The 19225-nt window shown below is 45.1% G+C and overlaps 1 protein-coding gene across 6 annotated transcripts in view; it reads right to left on the bottom strand.

Moving 5' to 3' along the window:
* Positions 1 to 10726: 10726 nt before the first annotated feature.
* The window catches only part of EVC2 (EvC ciliary complex subunit 2), a 165676-nt gene continuing 157177 nt past the window's right edge, over positions 10727 to 19225 (bottom strand). For all 6 annotated transcript variants that reach the window (XM_073342528.2, XM_073342532.2, XM_073342529.2 and 3 more), the window contains 2 exons: positions 12608 to 12709; positions 10727 to 12090 (listed from right to left, as the gene is read on the bottom strand). In XM_073342528.2, coding sequence (XP_073198629.2) covers positions 11820 to 12090; positions 12608 to 12709 — 373 coding nt within the window. In that variant the 3' untranslated portion in view covers positions 10727 to 11819. The remainder of the gene's footprint in view (positions 12091 to 12607; positions 12710 to 19225) is intronic.

Raw genomic sequence — 19225 nt, forward strand, 5'->3', positions numbered from 1 at the left:
AGAAGAGCAGAGATATGTGAAAAAGATCCCGGCACCTTTCAATAAACAGTTTATCCAAAAGTAATTGTTGAAGAAGTGAGATGCAGGTTACTAACAATGAACAATACAATTCTAAAACTGTAGCTACAAAGCTAGGAAAATAAAGATGTAGAGGCAAGACTAAAAAAGGAAAAGCAAGCTCATTAACTTATGGTCAATTATGGATTACTTTTTCTATAAACAAACCAAAGTAGGCATTAAGCATGTTTCCCCCTAGTAACAATACATCCTCATATGGAAGGAATCTCTTCACCTAACATCAAAATGAAGCCACCACTGCTGTGGAACATGGCAGCTGTTTGATAACATATAAAAACTCCACACAACAGTTTAAAGAATAAATTGAAGAACAATGTATGCAGTTGAAATTGAGAGGGGGTGAAGCAAGCAGAAGCCATGGGAAAATGGGGTACTAAATCTGTCAGATCTCTATGATAAACAAGTAAAAGGAAATGAGTGAGACTCACATTACTGAAAGCCTAAGTGGGGTGTAATTTAGGTAGCCTTCTCAGTTGCTCCCCAGAAAAAAGGTGATACAAACATTCTCTGAGGGTGTCTTTAGGGATATTAATTTATTTCAGGTGATATCCTAAATCACAAACTTTTTGCCACAATGTTGGTGGAAAAAACGGTTCAGTAGAAATGCACCAAGTCCAGTAGAATGCCCAGTCATTCACAGTGATGAATGCTCTCAATTCTCATTAATTTATCATTTATATTACACATCACCTAGAATACAATAATGATATTTAGCATTAATGTAACACATTATAAAGAGCTTTACAAATACTAGGTTTCAGAGTAACAGCCGCGTTAGTCTGTATTCGCATGGAAAAGAAGCCCTTGAGGAATTCCACCATGATTTCAACAATTTCCATCCCACCATCAACCTCAGCTTGGTCCAGTCCACACAAGAGATCCACTTCCTGGACACTACAGTGCTAATAAATGACGGTCACATAAACACCACCCTATACCGGAAACCTACTGACCGCTATTCCTACCTACATGCCTCCAGCTTTCACCCTGACCACACCACATGATCCATTGTCTACAGACAAGCTCTGCGATACAACCGCATTTGCTCCAACCCCTCAGACAGAGACAAACACCTACAAGATCTCTATCAAGCACTCTTACAACTACAATAACCACCTGCGGAAGTGAAGAAACAGATTGATAGAGCCAGAAGAGTTCCCAGAAGTCACCTACTACAGGACAGGCCTAACAAAGAAAATAAGAGAACGCCACTAGCTGTCACCTTCAGCCCCCAACTAAAACCCCTCCAACGCATTATCAAGGATCGACAACCTATCCTGAAGGACGACCCAACACTCTCACAAGTCTTGGGAGACAGGCCAGTCCTTGCCTACAGACAGCCCCCCAGCCTGAAGCAAATACTCACCAGCAACCACATACCACACAACAGAACCACTAACCCAGGAACCTATTCTTGCAACAAAGCCCGTTGCTAACTGTGCCCACATATCTATTCAGGGGACACCATCACAGGGCCTAATAACATCAGCCACACTATCAGAGGCTCGTTCACCTGCACATCTACCAATGTGATATATACCGTCATGTGCCAGCAATGCCTCTCTGCCATGTATATTGGCCAAACCGGACAGTCTCTATGTAAAAGAATAAATGGACACAAATCAGATGTCAAGAATTATAACATTCATAAACCAGTCGGAGAACACTTCAATCTCTCTGGTCACTCGATTTCGGATCTCAAAGTGACTATCCTTCAACAAAAACACTTAGAAAACAGACTCCAATGAGAGACTGCTGAATTGGAATTAATTTGCAAATTGGATACAATTAACTTAGGCTTGAATAGAGACTGGGAGTGGTTGATTCATTATAAAAAGTAACCTATTTCCCCTGGTTTATTCCTCCTCCCCCCCCCACTGTTCCTCAGACGTTCTTGTTAAACCCTGGATTTATGCTGGAAATGGCCCACCTTGATTATCATACACATTGTAAGGAGAGTGATCACTTTATATAAGCTATTACCAACAGGAGAGTGGGTTTTGGGCGGGGGTGGGGTGGGGTGTGGAGAAAACCTGGATTTGTGCTGGAAATGGCCCACCTTGATTATCATACACATTGTAAGGAGACTGATCACTTTAGATAAGCTATTACCAGCAGGAGAGTGGGGTGGGGGGAGAGAAAACCTTTTGTAGTGATAAACACCCATTTTTTCATGGTCTATGTGTATAAAAACAACTTCTGTATTTTCCACAGTATGCACCCGATGAAGTGAGCTGTAGCTCACGAAAGCTTATGCTCAAATAAATTGGTTAGTCTCCAAGGTGCCACAAGTACTCCTTTTCTTTTTGCGAATACTAGGTTTGTCTCTTCACAGCCTTGTTCCTTATATAACTACTTACAGCAGTGCAAGATGAGTGGAAAGTGGGTGCAAAACACTAACAGTGCTGCTTTGTTAGCATTTCACATCCACTTTGCATAGGTGCCATGGACTAGAAAAGTGCAAGGCAATGGAGTCCGGGTTTGCACTAGAATCTTTTGCCAGTATAGCGGTTGGTTAGCGGTGTGATTTATTTATTTATAAATTTTTCCATTTATTTTCTGTAACATTTTTATGCTGGCAAAACCTCTAGTGCAGACACATTTATAGTGGCATTAAAATGCTTCTGCTGATATACTTGTTTCACTCTATGAACTGCTATAAACCTACACAACCAAAAGTAATTTTGTGCTGCATCTGCACTAGCCACACTGCTATAGTGTAGGTCTCCACTTACAGGAGCATGTAGGGAAGACACTGCACACGCAGCGGGCATGGGTATAAATAGCAGCGTGCTGCTTAGGCAAGTAGAGTACAGACACATCAGAAGCCTAGGGTATGTACCTGACATGGCTCTCTACACACCGAAGCAATGCCTCCCCACATCTACACTTCTATTTTTAGCAGTGTAGTGTCCCACTGGCTCCCCCTGCCACAGCCTGTCACAGCCATGTGTAGCTATCCACCACAGTGAGTGTGGATGCAGCCTGCCTTTCACTGTGCTGTGTAGCCACAGGGATCCCACCCTCACCAAACATAGCCAAGGCCATAGTTGTATGAGCAAACCTTTTAAGTGTAGACCAGGCCGGAGAACTGGGTCAGTTAATTTCAAGAGGACTAACCCGCTGCCAGAGACTCAGGAAGTGAGAGTCATTGATGGGAAGGGGTGCAATTATTGGCACTGTGCTGTATTAGAACAACAGCATAAAACTCAGGTCTCCCCCTGAAAAATAAAGGTGCTAAAATAGCAACTGGAGGAAGAAGAGAGAATAAATGAAAGTGGCATGACTCACTAGATTCAAATAAAAGCAAATAATTATTTTTCAGAATTGATCTTATTGATCTAGTTTATCAGTGATTATATTTGCTTCTGTTTCTCTCAGTTTAGACATTACATTTCAATAAGCTTCACTTTTGTTTACATACAGTTATACTTGCCTGACCACAGCAACCCTTTGGTTCCAGCCACAGCAGAGCAATATTTTGTTTACACACAACTGTCTCCTTGGAATTTGTTTGCAAAATGTGGAAACTTTCTATTGGTCTGCTGTTTTATAAAAGCTTGATTTGACAATATTTTAATCTGGAGCCAGATTTACATTGACAGCATCTCTGTACATAGTCTAATATCGCTATACTGTGGTCAAACAATTGATTAAGTAATTTCTTACCTGCTAAATGGGTACCAACATCACTTACATTGCCAACCAGAGAAATGGAGACAGGAAAAATAAAGTGTTTTAAACCTCAGCCCTTATAAAGAGGACCAGGCCACCTGCACACTGTTTTCTTGTAACATTGTGATTTTAGACATTGTTTCAATTCCACATTCAGACTGGTAGCGAGACAGAAAGGATTCTGGTCACTCAAAATGAATGAAGTGGAATTTGCTAACTAATATACTTAGTGAAGCTACAAGGTGTAACACACACAAAAGAATATTTTAATATAATATCTATATATTTTGGCTGATATTCACATCAGTGCAGAAGAGATTGCACAGGTCCCACATATGGACCTCTTCCAGTGTTGCCAACTCTTGCAGTTTACCACAAGTCTCGTTATGATAATTGGTGATTTTCTTTTAAAGCCCAGGCTCCTGGAGCTATGTGATTACACAGGACTCTTAGGTTCCACTGTAAGGAAAAGTAAGTTTTTTTAGGCCTTCATGATCACAGAAAAAAGCTTGAAAATATGAAGGCTCAAAAATCAGAAGGAAACTAAGAAGAAACATTGTTTTAAAGCCAATCAGTGCTTGGGGTTGGCAATACTGCTTTTAAAGAGTTTAAGAAGGGATGGATTGCAGCATTTGGATTAGATTGTGCCTGAGTCTCATGCAGCGATACAAAGTGGCGGGCACAAAGGCCCAGATCCTTAAAGGTAGTTAGGTGCCCAGTGGGAGTTAGGTGCTTTAAATCCCTTTGATGATCTGGGCCAAAAAGCCAGCATCTCCATATGAAGCCACTAGCAACAGCAGTTCTTATATTCCGCTGAGCACAAGAACTACTCCCTGATAGCTCCCCAGAGGGTCCACCACCACTTGTATGAGCCATAGAGAATAGCGTACTCATCTCTCCTAAAGGGCTGTTAAAAGGCCAAGCTCCAGGAGGCATTGGACCAGATTTTCACTGCCTTGCATGTAGCGTGAAATGGTAACATTCTGATTTCACAGCATACACTTTGTAAGTAACAAGATGCAAGGCAATGCAGAAGTAGACTTATTGCATCTCCCTAAGGCTGAGTTAAATTGCTCCACAGGAGCTGCAAGATTAACTATACTCCTTTCCCATGGTGCACCTATACCTGAATGTCACAGTCTGGCTTTTCATAGGGATGGAAATTCATAGCTGTTGAACAGTAAACCACAAACTACATTTATTGCTATTTAATACTAAATCCGAGGAAGCCTTTGTGATGGCCACCATATTGGCCAAGACCAGGGACCAAACCAGTGACCTACAGACCTATAGGCAAGAGTCCCTATAACCTGAAATAAAGAACCAGGGCCCAGGTGTTAAAGACTTACTTAGACATTGCTCTGGTCAGTATTGCAGTGCCTAACCCTTTGGCAGCCTGCTGCCCAGGGAACTTTCAGCCCCACGCTAGGCACTCAGGCTCCCCATACAAGGCGTGGGGAGAGCTAGGTGCTCGAGGAAGGGATTTTCAGATACCATCTACCTAAGCTGGAAAGCTGGTCAACAACTAAAGTGGAGGAAGAAAAATTCGCTATCACCCAGAGAGCAATGGAAAGGCGAATGTGCAGGATATAGCTCCGTGACCATATACCAAATGAAGAGATCAGAAGGCATACAGAGGTGACCAATGTAGTCCAGGAGATGTACGATGCAAAGTGAAGATGGGCAGGTCATGTAGTTCGCAGGTAAGACAATAGGTGGACAATCTGCATCAGTGACTGGATCCCCAGAGACCACAAGCAACTGCAGACTGAAAATGCGCTGGGTCGATCCCATGACAAAACTCTTTGGCCAGAAATGGAAAGAATGTCTTCACAACAAAACGGAATGGTCTGGCGTCGACTTGTGTTTCTGGAGGGACGGACGAGGACAAGCTGGACAAAGGTGACCCACCTAAGCTAGCCAGGAGTGAAATGCCTAAAAAAAGGGATGGGGGGGGGAGGGTTAGGTGCTTAATCAGCTGCCGTGGTTGACATGCCAGAGATACGTGCCTCTCCGCTTGAAATCCTCCGCTACAAACCCTCTCCTGGAGGTAGGCACCTCCTAAGGTAGGTCAGCTGCTTAGGTAGCCCATGTCCTACCAGCCAAAAACATTTCTCTCACCATTGAGACCTCTTTCACACTCCCCTACATATCTGTGTCCCTGGTTGTCTTCTGTGTGCCCCTTTACCTACTGATAGGCTGCCTCCAACCCTCCTGCTGTGGGGGTTGGCAGGTAACAGATGTGAGGCCTGTTCTGAGTCTGCCTGTGGGATGGGCCTTGCTGAAGAGATTGGCAAGCCCCCGACTACCCAGACTAGAAAATCCCACTTTGGGGCCTCCAGGCCTTTGGCTTGAGCTCTAAGCATCTCATTAAATGTGGGATGGTATCAGCAATTAGGTGGCTTTGACAATTCCAACAAGCAGCAACGTAGGTACCTAGGAGACATGGGCACATCCAGGTTTCAGGAGCAGCTGAGCAGTGGCTTTGAAAATGTCAGTGTTGCCTGAACGGTAAGCTTAGGCCCCTAAATATGCAGATAAAGGACTACATTCCTTTAAGGATCTGGGCCCTGGTTCTGTGTCTGGGAGCTGTAATAGACTCACCCCCTCACTGCATAGGGGAAAAATAATTTGTGCTCACCAGTGGGTTAAAATGGCTAGTTATAAACATCTTAATTTGTAAATGCTGGCAAAGCACCCTTCAGGTATGAAGGCTAAAGCTACCAATGTTTATTAAACTGACATGGTTACTATGCAAGTCATTTTGTTAGGAGTTATTTTCTTTTCTTTAATGATTTACAGAAATTGTTGTGTCCTGGAGTAATGTTCCCTGACAAAGGGAATTTATTATTAGTTCCCCTGATTCTTTTCATTAGTTATTTTTCTAGGGCTTCTACAGTTTAAAGTGGGATCTCTTTTTACCTTAGTGAGTCCACTGATAAGCAGGAGGGCTGTTGGTAAGGGGAGGGGAATGTCGCATTTGCTGGTTCTGCCCGACCTCCACCTACTGTGTGGATGTTATTTTCTCAGGGGGAGGGGAGAGAGTCCCTAAGGAGATCAAATAGTCCAAGTACATTGTATTGCTGCTTATCAACAGTCGGGAAAAGGTGAAAAATATTTAAAGCTTTCAAGGGAAGGCACGTGAGCTCCTCCAGGATCACTGAACTGTTCATTCCCCCATTTCCAAAACCTTTGACTCCACTGTTTAATAAAGTGAATTCTGTACCCAGGTGGAGAACGTACAGGAAAAGTTGTCAGATGAATGGGATTTATTTTTTAGGTCCCAATAGTGCAGTGAGCTTCACAAGACCCAGACCTCGCACATCAGATCCTTTTATCTTTCTACTTTGGCTCCATCTGTTTTTCAGTAGGGTATTAGACCAGAATGACAGCACATTGGGACCCGGCTGTGCAAGGTGCAGAATGCCCTCAGCTCCCTCTGACTCCCAAGTGGCGTTCAGCATCTTGCAGGATCTGGCCCTTTGCTCCATAAAACTTTTCTTTGTAACTGGTAACAACCCTAAAACTAATAGAAATGTCCAAATGGATTTAATTTGACAGTGCTCAGCTAATACAGAGTCCGTGGCAGCGTTATCTCCTATCTGTAAAATGGGGATGAGAATATTTACTAAGGTCCTGATTCTGCAAAGACTTGGACACACTTACAGACACCTCCCCCCCTTCACATACTGTCATAGGCCCATAATTTCACTGGGCCTATACACAGTTAAGCATGTGTGTTTAATCAGCGCAGGACTGGGGCATTATCTATTGAATATAGATGTTTTGAGATTCAATATTTATATAGTTCTTTAAAAATATAATGCATTATGGAAGTGTGATTTTTATTATTTCATTTATGGGATGCCTTTACCACATTCAAGGAGATTACAACTGTTGAGCTGTTTAGCTTTTTGGCCAGGTGAGCTGGATGTGCAAAAAATCCTTGCATTATTGGATACACAGATAATCTCTTATAAATCCAACCTGGTGAGTTTACACATGAGATTCTGAGTCACAAGATCTTGAATTTTGGCATACATTTTATCCTCATAATTTATAGCTATCCCATCCAATTAGTGGAATCTCTACTGGGATTTTCAGTAATAAATGCTTCTGAAAACAATTCTGTGGGTTTTTTTAATGACAAGAATTCATTATAAAGATCTGACAATGTACGGGTTAAAATCTCTCTCTACTTTGAGAAGAATTCTGCTGGGAAGCCATCTCACCCTGGGGCTTTTAAAAAACCTTTATTCATTTCTGTTATTGCTTTATTAGGTATGGGAGCATACACGTTACTGCTGCTGGGTAGGTTTAAGGCTACTTCAGGGAATTTTTAAAAAAATGCTTTGAACATCTCAGAGAATGCTTTAGCCTCATGAGTGTTTAGCTGTAACATTTTCAAAATTTTGTTGATGGCTTTGTCCTTTATTAAAAAAACCTATCGTCAGATGGTTTAAGTGAAGCAATTTTATTTCTTGTTTTATTCTTTCATATAAGTAGGTAAGTGACTATCCGTTTTGCTTTTTTCAAAACATCAGCTTGCATTTAATATGAACGCAAAGACAGACAGTATTGCTTGTAAATTCAATTATATTTATATTCTAGTGCACTAATCTATTTCTTATTTTATTAGTGTCTATAAATTGACTTTCCAGAACTTCCAATTTCACTTTCCATTGTCTGTTCTGTACTGTTGCATTTTTCATGCTGTTTGGCTGTAATACATTCTGTAGAACTTCTCTGTTCGCATGGCCCTTCCGGGCATTCAGATGTTAGGACAGGACTTCCCATCTATCTTATTTTCCTGACAGATTGGTAGGAATAGGAGGGAAAAAAAGTTAATTTCCTTCCTATAATATTCAGTTCTCTCCAAGGTCCCAGTAAATTAAGATAATTTATTATCAGATCAATAACAGGCTTTCAACAATTTAACTTTGTATAAATCTAAATAAATAAAAGGGTAATTTAATTCCAACACCCAACCCAAGCCTCACACAAAATATAATATACACATTAATCAGTTCATTATACTAAATCCCTTTTATAACTAGCCACCACGCTGGTATCATGTGCTCACTCCCTGGGTTCTATTGCCTAGGGTGCTACATATAAGAGCAGGATTAGAGCTGTAATGCAGAAGTAGACCTACTGCATCTCCCTAAGGCTGAGTGGAAGGATGCTGAGTGCATCTATCCAGGAAGGATGTAAACTGAACGTATCCAAACCCAATCGTTACTTGAAAATGCCTTTTTCTACCATGGTACAAACTTATTCACTTTTGACTCAGTGAGGATAATGAAGAACAGGCTGAGAATTGTTACTGGATTATCAGGATGTGATGCTAATTAATCCACATGATCAGGAACTGTGTTAGTAGCTGAAAACTGTTAATGGTTCTTTATTGTACAGTCTGTAAAGTCCCTAACTTTATAAAGAGAAGTGACCTTTCCACTTAGGTTCAGAATAAATGCAATTCTGCAATTCTATGACCAATTATGCAAACAAATACAATTAGTGTTTACTTTCCCAAAGGAAATGGACATCTTGTTTATATAAAAATATACAGCACTAATATACAAACAGCTTCAGGGTATGTGATCATAATATTGCTAACACTGGGCATTCAAAAATGACGACTTATGCTCTAAAAATCATGATTGTCTTAAACATCATGAGATCTTTAAAATAGTACATTTGGGGTTGTTTTTATTTGCCTTCTGGTGTCAGTGCCTCTATGGTTCATATTTTCAGCCCCCCCGTTTGAGGGCTAAAATCTTATTTCTTAAATAATGAGCAGATTCTCATGGCTTCACGTGAATCCAGGAGCTAGAGCTTTCAGAAAACACCTACAATTGTAAGAGTTGGTGTGGCAGGGTGGACTAGGTCCAAAGGCCCCCTGGCTAGAGGCCTTGCAGCCCTGCATCACCCCGCTCCACAATAGAGCAGTAAGAAGTCCTCCAGGCAGCCTAGAGTGGAAGCAGAGGAGTGGACAATCAGAGGGGCTGCTGGAACGACCAATTAGGGGCCAGAAGGGTCAGATAAAAGGCAAGCAGCAGAGCAGAGCCTAGGGAAGGCTGCCAAAGACCGGGTGTCTGGCTGGCTGGCTGAACAGAGCACCAGCAGGACCATGAAAAGGTCAGTGTGGGCAGACTGAGCCCGGGGGACTGAGCACAGAACCTGGCCAGACCAAACAAGGGTACCAAATGGGCCCTGCTGGTCTGGTTGCAGACTGAGACCAGGGAGGGCTGCTGAAAGGACACTCACTGAGGGCACTGAGATGGGCCCCGGCTGGGCAGTTGAAGGCAGTGCATCTGAAAGGAAGCCTAAGGGCTACGGCTCCATACCAGGGTCATGATAAGAACTCGGGACTGTATACCCCAGAAGGAGGGACAGTGTGTGAGGCTCAGCCAGAGGACTGAACTTCTGAAGACCCACCGAAAGAACATTGGCCGGGGGAGGCGGCCGCTTGCAAGAGGCCCCAATGTAAGACCAAAAACCAAAAGCAGGCTCACAGGCCCAACCAACCAAAGGGGGCCATCACAAGAGGTGAGTGCCACCCCGTGAAAAAGAACTGCGATTGCAGGTACACTGGCCAGAGAAAGGGGGCGCTCATGAGAGGCCGATGCCGTCACAGTTGGTAACGCTGTGATCACTAATGCCTTTGGAAAATAATATAATTACCATTTTCCCCCTTTGTCTGTGAGCAGATACAATACTGTTGCTCCACTAGTACAAAGATTGGGCCAAATTCTTCACACACTTATGCCTGAGCCGAGTTTAAACAGTCAAGTTTAAGGAAGCTGGTGAAAAACTGAAGGCAATGGAACTGCTCTGGTGAGCAAAATTAAGCACATCCATAAGTGTTTGGCGGATCTAGCCCACTTGCTGTAATTTTAGAAAGCAGTCTGCAAAAATAAAACCAAAGTTATAGTGGTTATTAACAAACTATTTATTAATAATTACTACAGTTATCTGGTATACAGTTTTTCCTTATCCTTATCTGTATTTAGTACTGTATCCTGCAATAATTAAGCAGGGTTGACATCACATAAGTTACCACAACATATAAACAATAAAAAAAATATAGCAAACAGTCAAATCAGTATTCAACAGCAGAGTACTGTGCTTCTGTCTGCTGTTGCTCATCTCACATGAGGCTGGTTGACATGCAGCTTAACAAAGCTATGCGCAGTGTTACTGGGATGTTATGTGCAACTCAGTTGCCATGGCTGCCAATGCTTAGTAACATAGCACCGCCCCATATTCGCCACAAGGGGGCCTCCATTATGCTCCCGGCCAAGATCTGTGAGAAATGTGACTTGCCTCTGTACTCAGACCTCTTCAACCACCTGCTAAGTTCACCTGTCTTCTAGATACTCTTTATGGTCACTTATACCACCACAAGACATGACAGTGGAATCTGCTTGGCATAATGAGTCAGCGATGATAGTCGTAAATTACTCTCTCATTACCGATCCAACCATCTGACCCGCCAAGGCTCATGTGGGCTTCCCTGAACTGGTTTCAAACAGGACAGGACAATTGTGCGGCCAATCTCTTCAAATGGGGTTTCTCTAACGACCCACAATGTAGATGCGGTCAACTTCAGAGTATGTTGCAGATCCATGACAAGTGCCTGCTGACTGCGAGCTACCAGCTCTTCACCTGGCTGAAGACAATGCTATGAAATGGCTAGGCACACTGCGCATACGCTGAGAGTACAAAACTGGTGCATTGAATTATATGAGCACTACATCCTGCCCTCAGTTATGTAATGTGCATCACAGAGTATGGCAAAAATTCACCTACTGCTCCTGTGCATACTAAAACGATAGTTAATAGATACAGATTGTGCACTGCTGGATGACAAGAGCACAAAATCCAGTTCTAAGAATAAAAACTATTTACAATGCAAAAATCAAACTATTGCAACTTATACAAAAATTGTTTTTTAACAATGATTCAGATGATTTCAACGTACACCAGCTCCTTTTTCATGACCCTTATTTGGAAATAACCTTCGTCTCACTAATTGATGCACTAAATGGCTATCTACCTCATTAGCCTGTGTTTGCCCATGCAGCCTTTTTGGAATTTAGGAAGTTCTTTTTCTTTTTTCTTGGAGAACTATGCAAAGCAAGTATGGGATCCCTTTGATCACGGAACAGAAATATCTTCTCCCCTGTGTCTAATAGCTCAATGGCTTCTGCAGCAGAAGTGTTCAATGAATCAGGCTGGCCAGAAGGTTCCACAGGAGGGTGTCTAGACAAACATCCGAGATGAGAGAATGATGCTCTTTCCATGAGTGCAAGTTGCTTCTTCTTTAGAAGGCTATATTAAGAAACGGAAATTGAATTTAAAAATGATTTATAATAGTTCCGGCACAAAATGGTTCGCTTGACTGTATAGTCATATCCTGGCAAAAAATATTCATTGTACTTTGGGAGACTAATGTAAACCATATTTAGAAGTTGACATACAGTATGTATTATTTTCGCCATCCCAACCCAATTTCCACTTCACTGTATGAAATATAGCATTCAATGAGTCAGCAGCCTTAGAACAAATGTTACATACAAGGACGCAAGTGGGCAAAACATGTGGAGCATCAATATTTCCCTTGCAAGGACTTTAATATTATTGTACGGTAAAAGTACAGGATGCTTTATGAAACAGGAGTTCCATATTCACATGCATTCCGAGAACTGGGACAACAGTGGTAGAAGACACATGTTTGTGAATATTTTCATGAATTCTAAAACACTTCTCACAAAAAGGACGACTCTTGGGAGATATGAGGTACAAGGAGTTGTATTTTCCCCCATATCAAGTACTAATTTTTCTTTACCTTTCTTTTCTCCTGTTTGCAGAATGCATCTTTTCCAAGCCTTTGCTTATCAGATCCTGCCTTACTTTGCTCTCTAATGCTTGCCATGACCCTTGGTGCTTCCTGAAGGAGTAAGGGGGGCAAGGAGGGAAACAAAAGAAAATCCTGAATTTTACATCCCCACCTTCAAAACAAAACACACCAAAAACAAACAAACAAAAATCACCACCACCATCTGGTTTTAGGTATTAAAATTAATGTTAATAATAACTTAAATACATTCTGCAGGAATGTTCAGTTATTTTTGCTATAATTTCCTGCCCAACAATATTTATTATGGGAGAGATCCTGGCTCACCTTGTGCTCCCTGGCAAGGAAGTGAGGTAGTGTAAGTTTCCTCCTTCATCCTCTGTGTGTTTCCCACATTCTAGATTGCAAGGAGTGGGAGGACAGGGGCCAGGACTGTGCAAAGCCTGGACTCCATGCTCACAACATACCAGCCAGCACAACTGAGCCAGTGCAGAAAGGAAAGTTGTTAGGATATAGATATTCAGGCCTGTCGGTAAAGGCCTGTACTCGAAGAATTTAGGTGTATTCTTATCACTTGGCTAGTTATAGAGGCATAAAAGAAAGAATCAAAATCACTGTAAGGTCCTTCTCTTACTGTGACAGTCTGAGGCCCTGTTCTTAGGCTAAGGCCTTTGGCTAAGCAGCAGAGGCAGCCATACGCTGGGAAGCGACCGGTCACATCCTCACATTCCAAAATAGTCACATTGAAATAAGGTGCTATTGGGCTGTTAGGAATACAATCCTGTCCTGATAGTGCCTATCACCTCCAGTGAAAGGGAAGTGCCTAGAAAATGTAAAAGGAAACTTAGTTTGATAGCATCCTGTCTGGCAAGAACTCACTTATCAATAGCTGGGATGTGAAATCCTCACTTCTGTATTGTTTTGTCATTATAGTTCCCACTTTGCTATTGTTTGTCTGTATAATCTCTGTTTGGTTCTGTGATTGTTCCTGTCTGCTGTATAATTAATTTTGCTGGGTGTAAACTAATTAAGGTGGTGGGATATAATTGGTTACATAATCATGTTACAATATGTTAGGATTGGTTAGTTAAATTTCAGGAAAATGATTGGTTAAGGTATAGCTAAGCAGAACTCAAGTTTTACTATATAGTCTGCAGTCAATCTGGAACTGAGGAGGTGGGTGTGTGCGTGGGGGAGATGGGAACAGAGAATGGGGGTAAGGAAATCGGAATCATGTTTTGCTGAAGGGGGAAATGGGAACAGGGAATGGGGGTGGGAAAATTGGAATCATGTTTGGCTAAGGGCAGGAATGGGAACAGGGACACAGGTAAGGCTCTGTGGGGTCAGAGCTGGGAAGGGGGACACTAAGGAAGGAAACTGGAATCATGCTTGCTGGAAGTTCACCCCAATAAACATCCAATTGTTTGCACCTTTGGACTTGGGGTATTGTTGCTCTCTGTTCATGCGAGAAGGACCAGGGAAGTAAGTGGGTGAAGGAATAAGCCCCCTAACAAAAGTAATCTCAACCAGGAAAGACTGGGGAAAGATTACATTCCCCAGGGAGTGAGGGGGAAACCAGGAACCAAACTGTGCCTCGGGGCTGTGAATTATGAGGTTGGACAAGTGCATAAATGTTTGCCAAACAGGAGCCTTGGAATGCAGCTAGTTCTCCATGAGGTATTGTCACTTTGCTAGATTTAAAAGAAAAAAAACAGTTACCTACCTTTTCGTAACTGCTGTTCTTCGAGATGTGTTTCTTATGTCCATTCCATTCGAGGTGCGTGCACAGGCATTGGAGATTTTTGCCTTAGCAGTATCTGTAGGGTCGGCCTTGGCGCCCCCTTGAGTACTGCGCTCATCTGCTGGTATATTAGGCGCCACCGACCCTATGCCCTCTCAGTTCCTTCTTGCCAGCAACTCCAACAGAGGGGTAGGAGGGCAGGTAATAGAATGCACATGAGCAAGACATCTCGAAGAACAACAGTTATGAAAAGAAAGGTAACTGATTTTTCTTCAAGTGTTTGCTCATGTTGATTCCATTCTAGGTGATTCGCAAGCAGTATCTTCAGAGGTGGGCTCTGAGTTCACGGTCTTGCGGCTTGCAGCACTGCTCTACTGAAGCCAGCATTGTCCCAGGCCTGCTGAGTAAGTGCATAATGGAATGTGAACATGTGGATGGACGACCAAGTGGCCGCCCTACAGATGTCCTGGATAGGCACCTGGGCTAGGAAAGGTGCTGAAGAGGTTTGCGCCCTGGTTGAGTGGGCAGTGACAATCACCAGAGGGGACACCTTTGCCTGATCGTAGCAGCAGCAAATGCAGGCAGTGATCCAAGAAGAAATTCTTTGAGCAGACACTGGACGACCTTTCATCCGGTCAGCCACCATGACTAACAATTGCATTGATCTGTGGAATGGCTTGGTCCTTTCAACGTAGAAGGCTAGCACCCTCCTGACATCTAGGGAATGCAACCTACGCTCCTCCTCCAACCTATGTGGCTTTGGAAAAAAGACAGATAAGTAACTGTCTGACCACTTTGGGGAGGAAAGCCGGGTGTTTCCTTGTCTTTGTAAAAGACTGTATAGGGCAGTTCCGAGGTAAGCACCCTAATCTCAGAGACCCTGTGGGCCGAAGTTATTGCAACCAAGAAAGAAGGAGAGAGCAGGAAGTTAGAGGCTCGAAGGTGGGAGGGGGGGGGGTCCCATGAGTTGTGATAGCACAAGATTCAGGTCCCACAGAGGGATGGAGTCCCTGATGTGTGAGTAGAGGCACTCGAGGCCCTTGAGAAACCTGGCAGTCATGTCTTGGGTGAAAACCAACCTACACTAGAGGGGCGGATGAAAGGCCGAGATAGCGGCCAAGTGGACTTTAATAGATGAAAGGGACAGGACTTGGAGCTTGTGATGCAGAAGGTAGTCCAGGATTAACTGCAGCGAGGCCCACTCGGGCTTTATTCGAAGTCCAACAAGCAAACCGCTTCCATTTCGTTAGGTAGGTCACTCTAGTGGAGGGCTTTCTACTGCCCAACAGGACCTGCTGGACACCAGCTGAGCCCTCCTGCTCTTCTGTGTTTAACCATGCAGCAGCCACGCCATCAGGTGCAGTGCCACCAGGCTCGGATGCAGAAGACTGCCGTGGTTTTGGGACAACAGTTGTGGCCGGAGCAATAGCTGTAACAGAGCAGCCACCGAGAGGTCCAGCAGCGTGCCGAACCAGTGCTGGAAAGGCCAAGCTGGTGCTATAAGGATCACCTTTGCCCTGTCCTGCTTGATCTTCATGAGGACTCTTGAATTAATGGCACCGGAGGAATTAACAGAGCCCCCGACCAGGGGAGTAGAAAAGCATCCAACAGCAAGCCTGTTGATCCCCTGAATCAAGCAGAAAACATGACATTTCCTGTTCTGCCTGGATGCGAACAGGTCCACCTGGGGAGTCCCCCACCTCTGGAAGATGATGCTGACCACTTCTGGATGGAGGAACCACTCATGGTGAGATAAGAAGGTCCTGCTGAGGCGATCTGCCAAAGTGTTCCTGGCCCTGGGGAGGTATGCGGCTACGAGATGGATGTCGTGTTGAACACAGAAGTCCCAGAGCTTGAGGGCTTCTTGGCAAAGGGCAGACAATCTGGCTCTGCCTTGCTTCTTGATATAAAACACAGCCACTGTATTGTCCTTCAGGACCTGGACCACCTTGCTTTTTATGTGAGGTAGGAAGGCGTGGCAGGCCAAGTGAACCACGCTAAATTCCCTGACATTGATGTGTAGGGAGCGATCGTAAATCGACCTTGCATGCTGAGATTGCCCAGGTGGGCTCCCCACCCTGAGACACTGGAGACAAGGGTCACTGATGGGGCAGAGAAGGGAACTCCCTCCAACACCGATCCAGGATTCTGCCACCATGTTAGTGATGACGGTATCTGGTCTGGGACTCTGACTACATGGTCCATGCTGTGTCTGTTGGGGACGTAGACTGATACTAGCCATGCTTGCAGAGGCTTGAGGTGGAGCCACGCGTGCCAGACCACATAAGTGCAGGCTGCAATCTGGCCCAACAACTGCAGACACGTGTGAGCAGTGGTGAGAGGGTGGATTTGCATGCACAAGATCAAGTCCACCATGGCTCGAAACCCGGCATCGGGGAGGAAGGCTCTGGCCTGAGTAGAGTCGAGGACCACTCCAATTACTCTATGCACTGCACTGGAACTAAGGTTGACTTTTTCTTGTTTATTAACAGCGCCAGATTGCGACAGGTGGAGTAAATCAGATTGAGATGGCGCCACACCTGATCCTGGGACCGGCCCTTTATTAGCCAGTTGTCGAGGTACGGGTAAATTTTAACACCTCGACGCCTCAGGTAAGTGGCCACTGGTGCTAAGCACTTTGTGAACACTCTTGGGGCTGACGAGAGACCAAAGGGCAGTGCCGTGAATTGCAAATGGTGGTGGCCCAACATAAAACGGAAGAAGCGTCTGTGTCCTGGGAAAATGGAAATATGCATCCTTCAAGTCGATGGCGACATACCATGCAAATCTTCAACGTCTTGAGAGACCTGTTGAGGCAATGCAGGTCCAGAATGGGTCTGAGGCTCCCTTTTTGCTTGCTTTTGGGATTAGGAAATAGTGGGAGTAGAACCCTTTCCCTTTCATGTCCCCAGGGATCTCCCCCACCGCCCTCAGGCACAGGAGATTCTCGACCTCCTGAATGAGGAGTTGCTAGTGACAAGAGGGATGAAGAGGGACGAGGCAGGGAGCTGGGAGGGAGGGTCGGCCATGAACTGCAGGGTGTAACCCGAAGATATTATGTTGAGCACCCAACGATCCGAGAAAAGCTGCAACCAGGCCGACCGGAAGGGGCAAAGGCGGTTGAGGAAAAAGTAGGAGGGTGGATCCTGGGATGTCACTGGGGCGTCGTCCTCGTGTGCACTCTCAAAATGACTGCTTCTGGCCTCCTTTGTTCCTGGAAGGGCCAGGCTGAGCAGATGAACAGAAAGATGACGGGTAATGACGCTTAGACCCCTTGTCTTTATCTTTCCTGTTGGTGCTCAGCTGCGAAGTTCCCCTGGACCTAGACTGGGGAGGCAGAAGAGGTGGAGGACGGAACAACTTCCTGGCCTGCTGAGGGGTGTGAAGGCCCAAGGAACAAAGGGTGGCGTGGGAGTCTTTAAGGCTGTGGAGCTTTGCATCCGTGAGCTCAGAGAAGAGCCCTGCCCCCTCAAACGGGAGGTCCTGCATGGTGGCCTGTATCTCCAGGGATAACCCAGAGGACTGTAACCAGGAGCTGCGCCTCATGACCACCACAGAAACAACCATCCTGGCTGCCGAGTCTGTAGCATCCCAAGCCATCTGGAGGGCCTCTCTCGCCACCGCTGTGACCTCTTCAACTAAGCATCGAACTTCTGGGCTCGGTCCTGTGGGAGGGCCTCCTTGTATTTGTTAAGGGAGTCCCACAGATTAAAACTGTATCCGCCTAAGAGGGCCTGGTGGTTAGACACCCGAAATTGCAGGCTGGCCATCGAGTAAATCTTTCTGACAAATTAAGTCCAGTCTCGTGGCATGCCACTGACTTGGCGCTGCCTGTCCCTTTCATTAACAGCAGACACGACCAGTGATGCCGTTGGAGGATGGGTATACAGCTATTGGAACCCTTTTGCAGGGATGTAATACTTGTTTTCCGCCTACTTAGAGGTAGGCGGAATGGAAGGAGGGGGGGTCTGCCACAGCAATTTGGCTATCTTAAGGACCCCTGGGTGGATGGGCAGCGTAACCCAGGCTGGGGTGGTAGAGGATATAACATTAAAGAGGTCGTCAGACTCCTCTGCCAACTCCTCAATTTTTAAGTTCATATTGGTAGCAACTCTTCTATGGAGCGCCTGTTGCTCCTTGAAGTTGTTGGGGGCACACCACCGCTTTGTCTGGAGACAACTATGATGATTGCACTGCCAGGGGAGGGACGGGTTCCCCTTCAGTCTCCTTAGGCATTGTAACCTGCTGTGCTGACCCTGCATCACATTCAGTAGAATCATAGAATATCAGGGTTGGAAGGGACCTCAGGAGGTCATCTAGTCCAACCCCCTGCTCAAAGCAGGACTGATCCCCAATTTTTGCCCCAGATCCCTAAATGGCCCCCTCAAGGATTGAACTCACAACCCTGGGTTTAGCAGGCCAATGCTCAAACCACTGAGCAATCCCTCCCCCTGTGTTCTGAGTTTGATGACGGCAGTGCCGCAGGCGGTTTGTCCGAGGCGGCAAGGGAAGAACGGTGGGAATACGGGGTCGGCATCATGGGCACGCCCCACTGGTTCCAGTGTGGCTATTGAGCCACTGTCCCTAAGGCCATTCCACCACTGCAGGCGCCATGCCGGCTTCGCGGGTTGGGGGCGAATCACCGCTCCTCAGCAAGGGGCTAAACTCCCAGTCTGACTTGGACCATTGCCCTTCCGGTGACCAGGGCAGAGTCGTCGAGGCCTGAGTCTGCGAAATGACCCTGGCTGGCGACCAGCAAGGCGAGGATCGGTCCCTGCCTGATGAGAGGAAACAGAGAGGTGGAGACCAGTGCCGTGAACGGGAGCACTCCCGCTCTGTTGGGCACCAATGTCTGGGAGACCATGATG

This window comes from Lepidochelys kempii, chromosome 4 (genome assembly GCF_965140285.1).
Source record: "Lepidochelys kempii isolate rLepKem1 chromosome 4, rLepKem1.hap1, whole genome shotgun sequence".
NCBI lineage: Eukaryota > Metazoa > Chordata > Testudines > Cheloniidae > Lepidochelys > Lepidochelys kempii.